The 16,726-nt window shown below is 40.9% G+C and overlaps 1 protein-coding gene across 1 annotated transcript; it reads left to right on the top strand.

Annotated features, from left to right (window-relative positions):
- Nucleotides 1-624: 624 nt before the first annotated feature.
- On the top strand, nt 625-9,932 carry LOC140997483 (MAP kinase-activated protein kinase 2-like). The gene is made up of 10 exons (XM_073467403.1): nt 625-1,194; nt 2,699-2,838; nt 5,126-5,190; nt 5,270-5,349; nt 5,436-5,562; nt 5,761-5,836; nt 6,005-6,129; nt 7,226-7,311; nt 9,368-9,448; nt 9,531-9,932. The coding sequence occupies exons 1-10, from the start codon at nt 952-954 to the stop codon at nt 9,663-9,665; spliced, it is 1,158 nt and encodes a 385-aa protein (XP_073323504.1). The 5' UTR covers nt 625-951; the 3' UTR covers nt 9,666-9,932.
- Nucleotides 9,933-16,726: the final 6,794 nt, after the last annotated feature.

A 16,726-nucleotide genomic window follows, 5' to 3' on the forward strand; every position in this document is an offset into this window, starting at 1 on the left:
TAAAATTTTAACACAATATCTTTGCTTTTACTTAAGTATGACTTCAGAGTGCTTTTTACAACACTGCATTTCACAATGACAATAAACCCCCTTAAACCTCCTCTGAAGGAGCTTTACTGCTGCACCGCTGCTGCTTCAAAATCACCTCTGCATGTGACAATGTTGAAGATGTGGTTATTAACTTAGGTTTTAATTGTTCTGATTTTTAATGCTATTCATGTTTCAAACTTCTATTAATGTGAACATGAAATAATTTTAAAAAAAGGTTTGGATTTGAATGCTGGTTTGAGGGGCCCCCTGGGATTTTTTTTGCCCAGGGCCCTTACAGACTCTAGAGTCGCCCCTGCCCAAAGGCTGTTTTAAGGAGAAACTACTATAATGTGTTTTAGGAATCAAGTTTTCATTCCTCCTCGACTTGAACCATGAACTTATTACTTTCATTTCTGATCATGGCTTTTGGTTTCCCTGCCGTGCGTCTTTACGCGTGGTTGTTCCTTTAAGAAACTGAATTTGAGCCGCTCCGCGCTGACGTAAGGGAGTTGGAGATGTTGGTGTTCCCTGTAGGAAGAGGCAGATAACCGTGATGAGGACCAGGCAGGGGTACCAGCTCTCTCTCTCTGCGTTTTCATACCTCTCAGAATGATTTAGCGTGTTTTATCATCTCTACACACCCATCCAGAGAGTAGCTGGAGTCTTTTGTAGTTCTTTGTGCCAATATAACGCTACGATTTCAGACCTCCGCCCTTTTCTGTACTCCAAGGAGGTTTTATAGATCACATACCTCTTTTTTTTTTGCTCCTACAGTGTTCAGAGTGGATCGAGATGGTCTGTCGGGAAGTGCGAAAGTCTTCTGGACGCTCTCGAGTGAAGTAGGATGACACCGGATATGTTCTGCAGCAGAGGCTGATGTGATTTGCTCTGCATCACTGTTGGTTTTTACAGAGAAAAAAAATGCATCATAACCAGGAGGAGCAGTCTGTGAATGCAATTACTGCGCAGCACTCCACCGGCCTGGGGAGCAGCCTGGTCAGCGGCCTGACTGACCTCCCACCGCCTGCCTACTCCAAACTGGAGTTCAAGAGGCACGCAGTGACAGAGGACTATAAAGTCACAGCTCAGGTCCTCGGCCTGGGCATCAATGGGAAAGTGCTGGCGTGTTATTGCAAGAAAACAGGAGAGAAATGTGCCCTGAAGGTGTGTGTTTGTCTGCTTTCTTTATCCTGTGTGGTGTGAACAGTCCTCTGGAGGCTGCTGTCACTGAGAGCTTCCATCAATTATTCATGTCTACTCTCTGATCTGCATTTTTGTCATGTTAGGTGGATGTTATGTGACGCAGATGAAACATTAATTCAATCATGGATGCATGCAGGAGCAATCTGAGAGCAGATTGAGTTACAGAGCCGCCCAGACAGTGGATGTGTCTGTCAGACAGTGATGTGCTGTCTGGGATGCTTTGACACAGTTTTCATGATCGTTGTGTGGACAATGATCTGCTCTGTTCATAAGTCCCATCATTATCTGAGCCTCTGACATCTTCAAAAGTAAAAACCTGCATTTTTCACTCATCTGCTCACCATTAAAGGGGCACTATGTTGAAATTCAAACTCAGATCTGTAATATTTACAATTTTAATGAGGCAATAATACAAAGAAATAGTACAATTTCTTCATCAAAACTGCACAGTGCACCTTAAAGTATCAGCTTATTAAATGTTAAAAGTGATTTTTTATTGAAGCCAACTTGGGAAATTTAAGTTGTGAGAAGGTCAGAGCCGGTGAGTCAATAAACAGCTGTAGGTTTACAGCAAAGCCTTAAGAAAATACAAACAGGAAGCACTGCCCCGTGAGTGCCTCCACATGTTTTCTTTGGAATATCTTTAGTGGTGAGCCACAGCGGAAAAGGTATGATGAAATGTGAAGAGCGAGCTCACTATGTGTCCCTTGAGAGAGTGGTAAAGCCGTGATTTGGAGCAAAGCCACACCTTTATAAACGTTCATATCTGAGCCTTTTTTTCCCACAATGTCCTCGAGGATTTGGGCTGGGGTCTGCATGTCTAGAAGAATAGGATATCCTCCTCCCCTGCGTGTGATAACCACAGCTACAGCCCTGCGTCTTTAAAGACAGAGCAGACTGCTTAAAGTATTCACTCTTAATGCTCTCAGCAGAGATTACTGCAGATTAATGGCTTTGATAGTAGCCATTATTACAGTGAGTGTCTTCACAATAAGACATGTGTTTGTCTCTGGTTTATTGATTTCTTGTCAAAGATGTCAAACTCATATTTAGATAAATCAGTTAAAAGCGTATCTGCCTTGGAGAGTGAGATCTGCAAACATAAATGCAGGTGTAAAACCTCAACTAGACCAGAGATATTTCTGTATTTCTTTTCTAATTTTTGTCTTCAGTTCAGTGTAGTTTCAGAAAGTTTCCAGAGTGGATTGACTCATGTCAGTTTAGTTTTTATTGTTTAAAAGTAGTTGGTTTTGGTTTTGTTTCTTTCAGTTTCAAAATTAGTTTTAGGGTTTCTCTTAAATCATAATATGTGAGTATTTATCAGGGGCAAGGTGAAGAAGTCTGTTTTTTCTTGTCACACGTAGTTTTATAGTTTAGTTTTAGTAAACTATAAATAAAAAGCGTTACAAAAACAAATATGAAACAGTAGCATTTCACTGACGTGTGTTTTCTTGGTGTGGAGCAGATCCTGTGTGATACTCCTAAAGCCAGACGGGAGGTTGAGCTGCACTGGCGAGTGTCCGGAGGTCCCCACATCGTCCAAATACTCAGCCTGTATGCGAACTTGCACCAGGGGAAGAAGTGTCTCCTCATCATAATGGAGTGGTGAGCATTACCAACATGATGTTATATACATTTAGTCTCTGCTTATTTTAGGCCTTTAAGGGGAAACCGTGGTGAAATAGATAATATAGTACAGTTCTATATTAGGGTACATATTTACAATACACTAGCTGGATATTAGCATGCATATTAGTAGGATGCTGGTTCTTTATTAGTCAGTATAAAGCACTTATTCTGCATGATCATATTCTACATCTAAAGGGCTATTTACACACATTTTTCATAAGTAAAGTCATCATTACTGCTTATTGATGGTAAAAAAGGAGTAAAACCTGTTTGCGTTGATAAGTGTCAAATTACAAGTGAATTAGTTATTGTAAAGATTTCACTTTAGAACGGGAAACATATACTTCGAAAGAAATACTTAACACTGGTTGCTTTGTGTTTTCTTACATAAGAACAAACCATATTTATGAAGTGTTGTTAACGGAGAATTTCTTATTTTACCTGGAATATTCCCATTAAGATTCAGAATATCTTTCACGAAGGATTTCCGGCCAAGACAGCAGCATACAGAGTTTCACATAAAGAAACAAGCAACAACGTAAAAATCTTCACATAAACAGAAACAAGACTGAACACAATCAGCAAATGACATCAAGACAATGAATTTACCAGTGCTCAGTGACAGGACATGTGCATTCAGTAGTCAAACATACCAAGATAATCAAGTTTAAGCTGTCTCTGTAACTCACACGAGGATGATGGTGCAAATGCTTTAAAAGCACTTTCACCAAAGACAGTGCGGGTTTGAGGAATGAAATTCATAATTTGTTAGAACAGAATGACTGTTCTTGTTGTGTTACCACCTTATAATGCCCATACTGAGCAAAGGTCATACTGGATGTGTTGTGACTTCCTTACGTACTATCAGAGAGCAGTATTTAGGAGGTTACTGAGGGAAATCTCTTCGATAATTGTCTAGTAGTTGTAGAATATGGTCATGCAGAATAAGGTATTAATAAGTTCTTTGTAAAGAGCCAATATGCTACTAATATGCATGCTAATAAAAGATTCATATGTTTACCCTAATATAAAGTGTCACCATGTTTATTTATGAATTTCAAAAACTCTCCCTTGAAGCTGAGAGACAGACTACCATGCCCAGCTCAGAGCCCGTCTGTCTAGAAACATCTGGATGGTATCTAGATCCAGCTGAGCTTGATTTCAGCTCACACCTGGCTTGAATTTGATTTTGTACTTTGGGTAAAACTACATCGCTGCTCAACAGAAAGGAAGTACACATCTGCACTCGCCTGTAGTTTTTGATTCGGCTTTTGTTTGCATCCTGGCTTCTTTTACACTGCAGATATATAATTAACAATATACCATGGTCCTAACTTGTGAAACTTTTATCCTTGGTTTGTTAAAGTTATACCCTTTTTAAAGTCCCACACAGCATAACATGTTATAAAAAAAGACTTTGTAATATGAAATATTAATATTTGTCTTACTTACATAGTTGAAATACTGTATATCTTTGAGATTTTATATTCTTTGGGAAGCAATGACACATACGCCCATTTTGAATTTACTGCTTTCTACATACAAATGTTTTGTTTGGTGATTTGTCCTCTTGTGCAAATAATTCAACTCAGACTCAGAGTGAGACATCACAGTGCACAACAACAAATGGACAAGATGGTAATAATGTGATTCAGGCTGTTTGCGAGTGTTGTTTTCCTACTTCTTTACGACAGAACGGACTTGACAGGATTCATTTGCATCACTGACCACGTTACTGTGGCTTGAATGACTGGATGCCTCTGTGTCCCCTCTGTGTTTTGGACTGTGTTCGCATGCGTATGTTGCACCATCCACTGTTGAACAAACCAAACCGTTTTTAATGAGGACATTTTCACTGGAATATGAAACACTTTCTGATGGAGGAGCTACATTATTAGCTGCAAAGCTAAAGCTCATTGGATATGTGACATCTTGAACATAAACAAGCTTTGAGCCCCCAGTGTCACATGGTAGCACTATTAGATCATCTACATCTTATACTGTATTAACCTTATACTGTTAGATGTGCACAAAAGCTTGCTGTAAATTCTGTTCTTGGTTGTATTTTCCCTTTAAATGAGTCCTCACAGATTGCGTCATCTGAGTTTGCCGTGGCTCAGAGACTGGACTCATCTGAGCAGTAAATTGTGCGGCACAATGACTCACTTTGTTGTCAAACCATGATTGCAGTAGAGAACTGTGGTCATTCGCCAAGAGTCCCCTCGCTGCCCCAGTTCTGATCTCTTTGTTAATTTTGTCTCAGTATGGAGGGAGGGGAGCTGTTCAGCCGCATTCAGGCCCGAGGAGACCAGGCCTTCACAGAGAGAGGTGAGTTACAGTTCACATGAAGCAGCTGAAATTCATGGGTTTCTGAACATGTTACATCAATGTCGTGTCCGTCCATCAGAGGCATCAGAGATCATGCATGACATCGGCTCGGCCATAGAGTTCCTCCACCACATGGACATCGCTCATAGGGATGTAAAGGTACTGCTGCTGTCAGAGTAATCCTTCACAGAGAATCTAAGAAAGAATTTAAACCTAAAAACAAAATTTTTAATCTCTCACTGCAGCCTGAAAACCTGCTCTACACCACCAAGGAGAGTAACGGCACACTCAAACTGACTGACTTTGGCTTTGCTAAGGAGACGACGCTGCACAACTCCCTCCAAACTCCCTGTTACACTCCGTATTATGTTGGTGAGTGTTTGTTGTCAGGATGGTACTGTAGTAGGAGAAATGTATTATAAATGTGCTATTACAGGCCTAGTTTTTGGACGTGGTTGCTGTCATTCATGTTGTTTGTGTGTATCCACATATTGAGCTGTTTCTGTGCGAGTGTGTCTTCATCCTCCACATTAGTGTGTTGGTATTTTCTGTGTCTGTTTGTCCATTCAGCCCCAGAAGTGCTTGGGCCAGAGAAATATGACAAGTCATGTGACATGTGGTCTCTGGGCGTAATCATGTACATTCTGTGAGTATCATGTGCGTCGGCAACGGATTCAACTCAATGAAACCTTTATTGCTGTTCTGGTATATTGTATCCACTGTATTGTACTGTGCTGTACTGTATGAAGTCTGCCTTTTTTAAGGAAGACAGCAAAGTAAAATAGTGTCTTCTCCTCCTCTGTTTTGTTTCTAGTCTGTGTGGGTATCCTCCGTTCTACTCAAACACAGGTCAGGCCATCTCTCCCGGCATGAAGCAGAGGATCCGGTTGGGCCAGTACGAGTTCCCCAACCCGGAGTGGGCCGACGTTTCTGAGGAAGGTCAGGCCTCAGACATAGAATTAATAACATTTATAACTTTGTTATTAAAATCAGCACTATCATGAATGGGTCATGAATTAATATTACATATGATAAAATGTATTATTTGTTGTATTTATCCATGAACAGTGCTGGACAAGTTAAGTTACTCTGTACTTAAAATGAAAATATTACTTTACTTATTACTTGGTATCAAAGGTAATTAGTTATGTTACTGAATAACTACTGTTACTTTTACATAGATAATTTATTTTCCACAGTGTGACTTACCCAGCAACAAGCTTCTTTAGATCCTGTCCTCTTAACGTCTCTCCACAACCATGTCCTGCTCTGAAATCCAGTTTCTGTCGTTCAGCCGGGGTTCATGCTGCTTCACCGGCAGCAGAGGCCTCATTTACAGCTCTGGTGTTTCACATTGCTGTGCTGCTGTATCAGATTCTTCACTAGTTTATATGTCGTTTGTTGTTGTTTTGCTGCTTGCACAAATTTTGCAACAGACCACTGTGTACATTGCATCTTTGACTGAGACAAACTCATTGAGACATACCTCTCTCCCTCTTCCTCCACCCTTCAGCTTTTTAGCTAGTAGCCGACGTGACCTGCCCTGACCTGCCGCGCATACATTTCAGCGTCAGACATCCTGCAGAGGATAAAAAGCGAATTACATTCTGGCAAAGCTCTGATAAATCAACTGTGCACTACCTGCTCAGCACCAAAAAACAGAAAGACAAAGTTAGTGACTAGCTGGTGAACATAGTGGAGCACTAACGAGCTACATATTTTTCTTAAGCCTTTTTTGGTCTCCACCAAAGAAAGGATTAAAAGTAAATATAGAACTTATTTTCATCAGATGACTAGAAACACAATTCTGAATGAATGATCTGTGTGAATGATAATATTTCAGTGTTCACAGCTTGTTTCTGCCCCCAAGTGGCAAAACAATTGATTAGTGAGGGTCTAAAGGAGCACGCTGCACCGACCAAATCACATGTTTGAAGATATCTGAACAACCTGTACAACATATCCAGTTAACTCCAAAGACACTTCATCATTACAAGTCCATTTTGCACTAAAACCTTAATTTTATGTCCTGCAGCCAAGCAGCTTATCATTCAGCTACTGAAGACAGACCCCAATGAAAGGATGACCATCGTACAGTTTGTGAACCACCCCTGGATTAGTGTAAGTTATCACTGTGTAAGCACCGTGCCTATAGACCTGTATGTTATCCTACCTTTAATTAATGAGATTTTGTGTCTTATATCAAGCAGTGAAGCATGTCATGTCAATGGCGAACGCTGGCGCACCTTGGCTGCCGCTCCATATCTGAAGAAAAGTTTTTTGAACCTTAAATCTTTACCTTGACCTGGTTAGGAACAAAGTTTCGTGAGCTGGTGGTCCCCTCCTGCCGGCTCTCGCCCCACAGCCTGATCACACTGGACCATCGTTGGCGTCTAAGCTCGCCATTCTACCTGGCAAGAGGTCCCCTCCTGCCGGCTCCTGCTGCCTCCAGGTCTCCCGATAGGGATTCCTGGCAAGGCCTTGGCTTCCTGCTAACAGGGCGGTCATTTCTGCGGTCTCTCCCTGCATCATCTTCCACCAGCTCATGTACACCTGCTTGTCTCACCGGGATCTTCCCGTCCCAGCGTGTTCGGCTGCCGGACCCTGGCTGGTTTCCTCCGCTGACCGCCACCGCATCGGGCTGACAATCTCCCCATCTCAGCGGGACCGCTAGGCTAGTACGCCGGTGGCCCCTCCAGGCTTCCTCTCCTCCTCATCAGGCTGGTATACTGTGGATTATCCCGTGGATACTCCTGGGGTACACCTCGCTACTCCTTCCCCGGACGCCCTGCTCCTGGTCACAATCATCTCCAACCTCCCTTTTTTATCAAAAATACTGGAACGCACCGTTGCCACTCAACTCAAAACCCACCTCATCTCCACCGACCTATTTGAACCTTTCAATCCGGCTTCCATTCTCAACACAGCACAGAAACAGCCCTCCTTAAAGTCACTAACGACCTCCTCCTCTCTGCAGACTCTGGCCACCTCAGCATCCTCATCCACATCATCAACCACTCCATTCTTCTCTCCCGCCTTGAATCCTCCCTCAACATCACCGGCACTGCCCTCTCCTGGTTAAAATCTTATCTCACAAACAGACAACAGTTCATCCACATCAACAACTGCACCTCCTCCACTGCTCCTCTGTCCCAAGGCGTCCCTCAGGGTTCGGTGCTTGGTCCACTCCTCTTCATCCTATACATGCTTCCCCTTGGCAACATCATACGGCGTCATGGTCTCCGTTTCCACTGCTACGCTGACGACGTCCAAATCTACATCTCCACTAAATCCATCACCACTGCCACTCACTCCACACTCACCAACTGCCTCACTGAAATCAAATCCTGGATGCAAACTAACTTCCCTCAACTAAACTGCGACAAATCGGACATGGTCATCATCAGCCCCAAATCCCTCATCAAAACCGCTCACAACTTGTGCCTCACCATAGACAACTCCACTCTCTCTCCCTCTCTACACAGTCGCAACCTCGGAGTCATCTTTGACAACAAACTCTCCTTTCAACAACACATAAATCAAATCACCAGAACTGCCTTCTTCCACCTCAAAAACATAGCCCGTCTCCACCCATCACTCTCCTTCTCTGCTGCAGAAACCCTGATCCACGCCTTCATCACCTCCAGAATTGACTACTGCAACAGCATCCTAAATAAACTTCAATACATCCAGAACTCTGCTGCTCGCCTGCTCACCCACACCCGCACCCGTGACCACATCACCCCCGTCCTCCAGAAACTCCACTGGCTCCCTGTCCCACAACGGATTCAATTCAAAATACTCCTCCTCACTCACAAAGCCCTCCACAACCAGGCCCCCCCCTACCTCACCGACCTGCTCCACCGCCACAACCCGTCCCGCACCCTCCGCTCCTCCGATGCAAGCACCGAACCTGGGGCGACAGAACCTTCTCAGTAGCTGCCCCCTCCCTCTGGAACTCCCTCCCCATACACATGACTGTCCAGACCTCACTACCTTCAAAACACTCACCAAAACTCACCTTTTTAAAACTGCTTTTAATGTATAACTTGTCTCTTTTTGTATTTTTATTGTGTTGTTTTTATTATTCTGCTTTTTAACCTGAAAAGTGTCTTTGTGTACCCTGAAAAGCGCTATATAAAATAAATGTATAATTATTATTGTTATATTACTGCAGCAGTCAATGGTGGTCCCTCCAACACCCCTGCACACCTCTCGTGTTTTGACAGAGGACAAGGAGCTGTGGGACGATGTGAAGGTGGGACTCTGTTTATTTTCAGAATATGACCACAAGGTGGCAGTAAAGCACCAGATTTACAGCAGAAAATGTCTCCCAACAGGAGGAAATGACCAGTGCCCTGGCCACCATGCGCGTTGACTACGACCAGGTGAAGATCAAAGACCTGGACATGTCCAACAACCCGCTGCTCAATAAGAGGAGGAAGAGGCCTGAACCTGGAGGAGCCCACACATGAGGAGAAGGAGACAGAGGAGTGGTGTGTAACAGTCACAAAGAAGTCACATTCTCTGAAGAGCATGGGAAAATGATCATTTGAAAAAATAGTATAAAACTATGAAAAACAGAGTGAGCAATATTTTCCCATCCACAAGTCACTTCTTGTCTTTTAGTCACTTTTTATGGGTCTTTGTATAACTGCACTCAATAGTCTAATAAATGTCATTTATTTTGATTGTTTCTAGTCTAATATGGGAAATAAAACTGTGTTTTTTATGTTTTACAACTGTGTTGTGTGACTTTTTTGCATACTACAGTGGTGGAAAGTACATTTACTCAAGCACTGTACTATTTAGAGGTAGAGGTACTTTTAATTGAGTATTTCTACTGTCTGCTACTTTATACGTCTATCCCATTACTACCCTACAATTCAGAGGCAGATATTGCACTTTTTACTCCACTACATTTATGTGACAACCTGAGTTACTGGTTACTTAGTAGATTTAGTTTAATAATACAAAATATAATTCTATGTATTCATACCCGAGAGGATATTTACAGCAGATAAACTATTTAATCGTGCAATATGTAAGAATTGTCCATCTGTTGAATTCATACTCCCAACAAATATTGGCAGCATATCACCAAAGCTACTGCTGACTGCTGCTAATTGTAACCTGTTTATACATCCATGGTTGTAGCTACTGTTGGCTTGTTAGCTCAGTTAGCCGTGCAGCTAGCCAGACTACCAGGGGACTGTTGGTGTTTACATCGCTAACACAGGAGCTTTGGACTGCTGGGTGATAAAGGTTTTAAAAAGCTGGTTAGCATGCTAAGTTCAGTAGATATCTCTGCAACACAATGCATAGACGTCTTTGACATAACGTCAACACTGTTATTTCTTTACGTTCGGTTGATAATTTTGGTTAATTTCTGAATTTTAAAACTAAAATTCTTAAATATTGCACCTGCAGTTAGTGAGAAAAATCACATTTACCTGCTTCAGCATTAAAGAAATATACATATCAATGCATCAATAATAATCCAATCATACAAAGTAGATTATTCTGCATTTTGCACTTTAACCTTTGGTGGTTTATTACAGTAGTATATTTATGGCTAATATTTTCTCTACCTTTGCTTCAGTAAAAGATTTAAATGCCTGACTTTTACTTTTAACAAAGTATTTCTACATGTAGTATTGCCGCTTTTACTCAAGTACAAGATCTGAGTACTCATTTCATCTCTGTTTTTGTGCAGGAAAGCTTATTTTACACAGTTTGTTTGAACCTGAGAGAATTATAAAAACCTGTATTGTGACTGTTATTGTTGCTGTCAGGTGAAAAAAGAATGCAGGGATTTTGTGACAGTGTGAGAAATTGGTTCTTCTCTCTGTAAACAAAGAAAGACTGTATGTGGAAGTCATTAAAGATATTTAATGGCAAGATTACATCCAACCAATAAGTCCCCGAGGGGACTTTTATGAGAAATGATAATGTGGGTATTGTAAGGTGTACAATTAAAGGAAATTTAAACTATGAGAGTTCAAGTTGTAAATATACAACCTCATCCAGAAATTTCTACCCACTTGAAACTTCTTCCTCTGAGAGCCTCTGCTAAGCCATTAATGTTGTCTGCTGCCCACTGGTAACACTAGTAACTGGTAACTAAACTGAGGGAAGTGGAAACATAAAAGCTTCAGTGAGCAGGACCTATAGCATTAGACCTGCAAACCCAACACCCCCTTTAAATTTTTAATGTGTACAGGATCACAATAGCAGATGTAGGCAGCAGTAGAGGAACTATCCTAATGTAAAAACACTTCATAATATAGAAATAAATAAATAAAATAGAAATATCTAAAGAAAAAAACTATAAACTAAAACTATAATAATACTATAATATATTGGTTAAAGTGGAGCTAATTATAACTACTTTATATACTGTTTGAGAGTTTAATCTACAACATTTGTTTTTATAACTATATGTTTGTTCGTCAAACATAAATCTAAAAAATAACTCAAAGTGTCAACATTTCACCTGAAATTTAGAAATACAAGGTGGCATAAAATAGAAACACTCAAGTAAATGACTTCAAACCTAAATTAACTTGGTTATTTTCCATCACTGCTTGTAGATTATGTTTGTTTATCTTTGACAGTTTCATACTGAGACAGAACTGTAACAGGGTGAACTATATGTGATCAAAACCTTTACAACAAATTAATCCACAGTTGATCTTGTAATTGAGGGATAGAAACAGTCACTGTAAGAGCAGACACATTGTACTTTTAACTAATTTTGTATGATTAACAAACATCTGCTTTCTTTTCCCACTGACTGTAAATACAGTTGCTCAGTTAGTGAAGGAAAACCACAGTGCACACACAGCGTACACCAAGTCAAATATATTTGCATGGTCACCAGCTACATCAGCTAGAGATATTTCCATTCAAACCAGTTACGGTAAGGATCAGAAGTTAATGTGTTCAGGCTTAGTGGGTTCAGTGGATTAGAAAAAAAAAGTGGGGAGACGGTGACAGCAGTGGTGCGTAGAGGGTGAAAACAAAAGTTGTGTGATGGCGTCAAGTCTGATTCCTGGATGCCATGTCATGAGTGATCTGCTGACTATCCGTGAGAAAGGTGTCCTCTTCACTCTGCTCGAACCTCACTGTAAGGTCAGTTCATTCAAACCAACAGCAACTTAACACAACTTAACAATAATGTAACTCAGGTTTTTCTGTATGTATAAACATCTGAACCAGTGTAACAGCAACAATATATGACTGTCTGACACACTGTACTTGTAGTTGCCAAATTGACATCTTAAGAATGAATGGAAGTGAATGTGTGTTATAAAGGTAAAATATTTCCAACATAATACTACTCTGTTAAATGGAACACATGGATGATATTCTGTTTTAGTCTGCAATTTCTATTTTTATGTTGTGGTGGATGAATGAGCTTTCTCTGAGGGCTGTTTTGTTTACAGTTAGTTTCTGCTGCTTGTATTTCCTGGAACTACCTCAACACGTCACGCTAGAACATCTAAAATAAAATCATAATCTTTTTCCATGTGAACTTAAAGGTCCAGTATGTAGGATTTATGCAGGTCCATTTTCTGCAGGAATGTGATATAATATGTATATAACCAGGAATAATGAACATAATTGTTGTCATTAGTGTACAATCATCTGAAACTAAGAAATGTTGTTTTCATTCCTAAGAACAAGCCCTTTCAACACATCCTCATACCTAAATGACTAAATAGATCCCTTGTTAGAGTCTCCCAAAACATTATATATCACCGTTCCCAAAACAACATGGCAGTTGCAGAGTTACATGTACTGGACCTCAGTTGTATGGTCACAGTTTGGTTAGGTTTAGGCAAGAGACATATTGGTTATGTTTAGGAAAACATCATGGTTTAGGTTAAAATCACTACGTCACTTCTGCAACTTCCGTTACAAGCGTCCCTATGTTACCTAAGTTACTTACATTATGTGATGTATGTGACGTCACTTCACTACGTTAGTAAGTTAGTAAGAACTCACTGTTGTCTTCTGGTTTCACACTGGACAGGAACAGCGGGAAAGTATGTGCTTGATCAAACCGACCGTCTGTCCCTGACCTCCTCCCTTCACTGACTTTTCACTCCTTATGCTACTTTTCCTCACTTCCTCCTTTTTTAGCTGTAATAATTATTGCAGTCACCAGAGGTCGCTGCCTAAAAAGAGGCATAAATATGGGTCATATTAAGCTGCTTTCTTATTCAATCTATATGGTCACTTTTCTGATGAGGACAAGCTCTGCCCTTTATATCTACAGAGGGAGCTGGTCCTGTTCCACAGAGTCCATAGTAGTTTGTTTGTTTGTTTGTCTGGGTTTGTTTGTTTGTTTGTTTGTTTGTGTTTTGTTTGTTTGTTTGTTTGTTTGTTTGTTTGTTTTAACAGGCACAGTAGGGGACGTTCAGACAACCAGTGTTCACTTGGTTGCAATCTGCAACCTCACCACTAGATGTCACTAGATCCTACACACTGGACTTTTATCAAAAGAAAATAGTAAATAATGAAATAAATAAAAAGAAAGAGAAAAAGCAAGAGGGGATGTGAAAAAGAAGACAAACACATTAACAGTAAAATGTCAGATTTAGCCAGCCCTAGTACTACAGACTCTTTTGTTAAGAAACTAAGGGGGGGCTTATGTGTTTCTCAGAATGACACAGAAAGCAGGGACTCTCATGGACAACAGTGATATGCACTAATATGTGAAGAGATAAGAACGTGATCACTTGGAGCCATGGAAAATACTCCTAAATTAAAGAACAAATTTCAGTTGGTTTTATGGGCAAGTAGAACAGCGTGTCATCAACATAACAGTGAACATCAGAAAAGTAAATCATTAACAGAAAAGATGACATATTAATCCTGTGACCCCACATGTTTTGTGTATTATGGATTATGAGGATTTGTCTGGTGGTTACTGAAAACTAATGGTGAGGTATGACTTGAAAGAGAAGTGATAACACTGGATTATGTCAGGGCAGGGTTTAATAAAGTGGTTTGGTCTTGTGAAGCTCGCAGTTAAATGGATCATTTCACAGCACCATCAGCCTCTGAAAAGAGGTCATGGTCTCTCTGAGGAGCAACCTCTCTCGCTCTGAAACTAAACCAGAATGTCTCAAAGGTTGCTCTGAGGCACAAAGAAGAGGAACATTGAGACTTAAAGTAAAATAACAGAGGCAAAACTGTACTAACTGTAGAGAAAATGCAATGAAGGAACTTTTTCAGTCAAAGAATTGAAGTATCTTTTTAAGATGGAGTCAATTTTCCTGACATTTTTGTGCTCTATTTACACATTTCGAGCTGCTGATTACAGGCTCCTGGCTATTCTTCTTCATATATATGCATACGTCTGAATAGGTTTATTCCATTCTTGTGATCTGTATGACTGCTGGTCTATTTCAGCTGACCAAAACTACAGTAGCACAGGTACTAGAGGCCAAAGATACCAAGGGCGAGAGCCCGGGCTGGAGTTGTTTGGGTTGTGGTGCTTTGTGTCTCATTGAGGACGAGTCCATTCACTCCTACTTCCTGCGACTATACTGTGTCAAGGTAAGAGGAACTGCAGAACTGATTAGAGATACTCCACCTACTCACATCTACCAACACATCACTTCCCTCAGTAAAGTGACAGCATGGGACAGCTTGTTTCTTTTAATTTGCACTTAATGGGTGTGCCTATAACTACTTTAATATCTGTTCATAACCTATTTCCTCTCTTCCTTCCTTTCATCCTTCCCTTATCTTATCTTAAACACAGCGTGCAAAGTTACTATGGGAGCAGGAGCTGTACATCCCATTCAAATACACTGCAGCTCGAACGTTCTTCCACACTTTCCCTGCAAATGTAAGTGCCCCTGTTTTTTGTGCAACATGCTTAACAGAGTTTTTCAGCTGGTTTAAGGTGGATTTACTGTGTTTGCACAGGATCATCAGGTAGGCTTCAACTTTGCAAATGAGGAGGAGGCGGAGGAATTTCTTCTTGCAGTGCAGGCTGTCCAAAGAGACCAAGGTTGTAAAAACAACAAAAAGATGATTCGTAATTCAAAAAAATAAAAAAAATGTGCTTCAGTCATCTCTTGTTTCTGCTCATTTTACATCGTCTGTTTTGTAGAAAAGATGACCGGGATGATTGAAAAAATAAGTGCTGAACAAGAGGCCAGCTCAACAAGTGACCCGCCTGATTCAGGGTGACAAGAAGGACTTTATTGATGTAAAGATGAGAAGAGAACAGATGATTTGAGTTATAGTTTACTTTGTGTCTCTGTTCTCTGTAGAATTAAGCCTCTTGACCATTCAGAAGAGGAGCAGCATCTGACCATGGATGCACCATCAACAGAAGTTACACCAACCACCAGTTCAGTAAGGAAAATTACAGTCAAACAAACATCAAGACAACGTCAAATTGTAAAGAGTCCATGTGGAAATAAAATGCTAATTTTGCCCATTCCTTGCTGTATCTGTTTGGTGAAGTTTCAGGATCTGGACGCCTCTATGAAGAGGCTGTTAATCCGGGCGCAACTCACTGAGGAAGACCTGAAAGACAAAGACGTTGCCGAAGCTGTCGACTGCATCATCAACCAGTTTGGCGGTGTCAAAGCTGTGCAGAGAGAGCTGAGGAACAGAGGTTCTTTATTCTAGGAAAATGTTGAGCAGTGTATGCTCAGTATTTCAAGATAGTTCAAGTTTTTTGAAGTGGGGTGGTGGTTGGCACGCCCCCAGTTTGGAAATCAGCAGGACTACCAGTGATGAAGCTAAGCAATGTACTGCTGTGGACAGGGTCAGCAGCGAAACGCAGGCCAGACTGCCTGGTCAGAAACTGTCATTTCACAGAATATAGAAGTTGCTTGTCTACCGCTGCATTGATAAGTGAATTTATTTGTGTTATTGTGTCACTTTTGTGTTTTAAAGAGTTAGTCCGGACTCACCAAAATCACACAATAACGCAAAACAAGCTAAATGTTTGTGGCAGCGGTAGAACAGCAACTCCTGTGATTTGCAAGGTAAAATTACTGTTTCTGCCAAAGGAGTCATGTTTGTTTGGAGAGAACAATATTTGGCTTATATAACAGCATTTTCTGGTTGGAAAAGTGTGTCTGTTGGCAAGGTAAAGCGGTGAAAACATTCGAAATATGGTGTACACTGAAAGGGATATGGATTTTTTTAATTAGGTGGGCCGTTTTCAGGTGCTAAAATACATTTTGCTGCTGACCCTGTCCACAGCAGGACATTGCTTAGCTTCCTACACCTGCAGCATGCCGACCGCCATCTACTGCAGGTAATACACTGACAATGGTTAAGTATCTCATACAGCCTCACTTCAAAGAATCTGAACTACCCCTTTAATGTTGTTTTTAAAATGTTTATCTCATGCTTCAAAAGTAAATATTTAAAAGTGATAGCAGCTTCTGGCACATTTGACAGGCCCAGTGTCTCAAACGTTGCCGAGATCTGCGGGGGCGTCCATCTCCGTTGCTCTGAAGAAAGGGCCTCTGCCACCTGTTCCCATTGTCAAAGG

Source organism: Pagrus major, chromosome 6 (assembly GCF_040436345.1).
Source record: "Pagrus major chromosome 6, Pma_NU_1.0".
Classification (NCBI taxonomy): Eukaryota; Metazoa; Chordata; class Actinopteri; order Spariformes; family Sparidae; genus Pagrus; species Pagrus major.

Bases quoted from the DNA above. Each gene is read 5' to 3' on its own strand.
- LOC140997483 (XM_073467403.1), top strand. From the start codon at position 952: ATGCATCATAACCAGGAGGAGCAGTCTGTGAATGCAATTACTGCGCAG. The intron at 5,350-5,435 runs GTACTGCTGCTG...CTCTCACTGCAG, and splicing joins TCGCTCATAGGGATGTAAAG to CCTGAAAACCTGCTCTACAC. The intron at 6,130-7,225 runs GTCAGGCCTCAG...TATGTCCTGCAG, and splicing joins GGCCGACGTTTCTGAGGAAG to CCAAGCAGCTTATCATTCAG.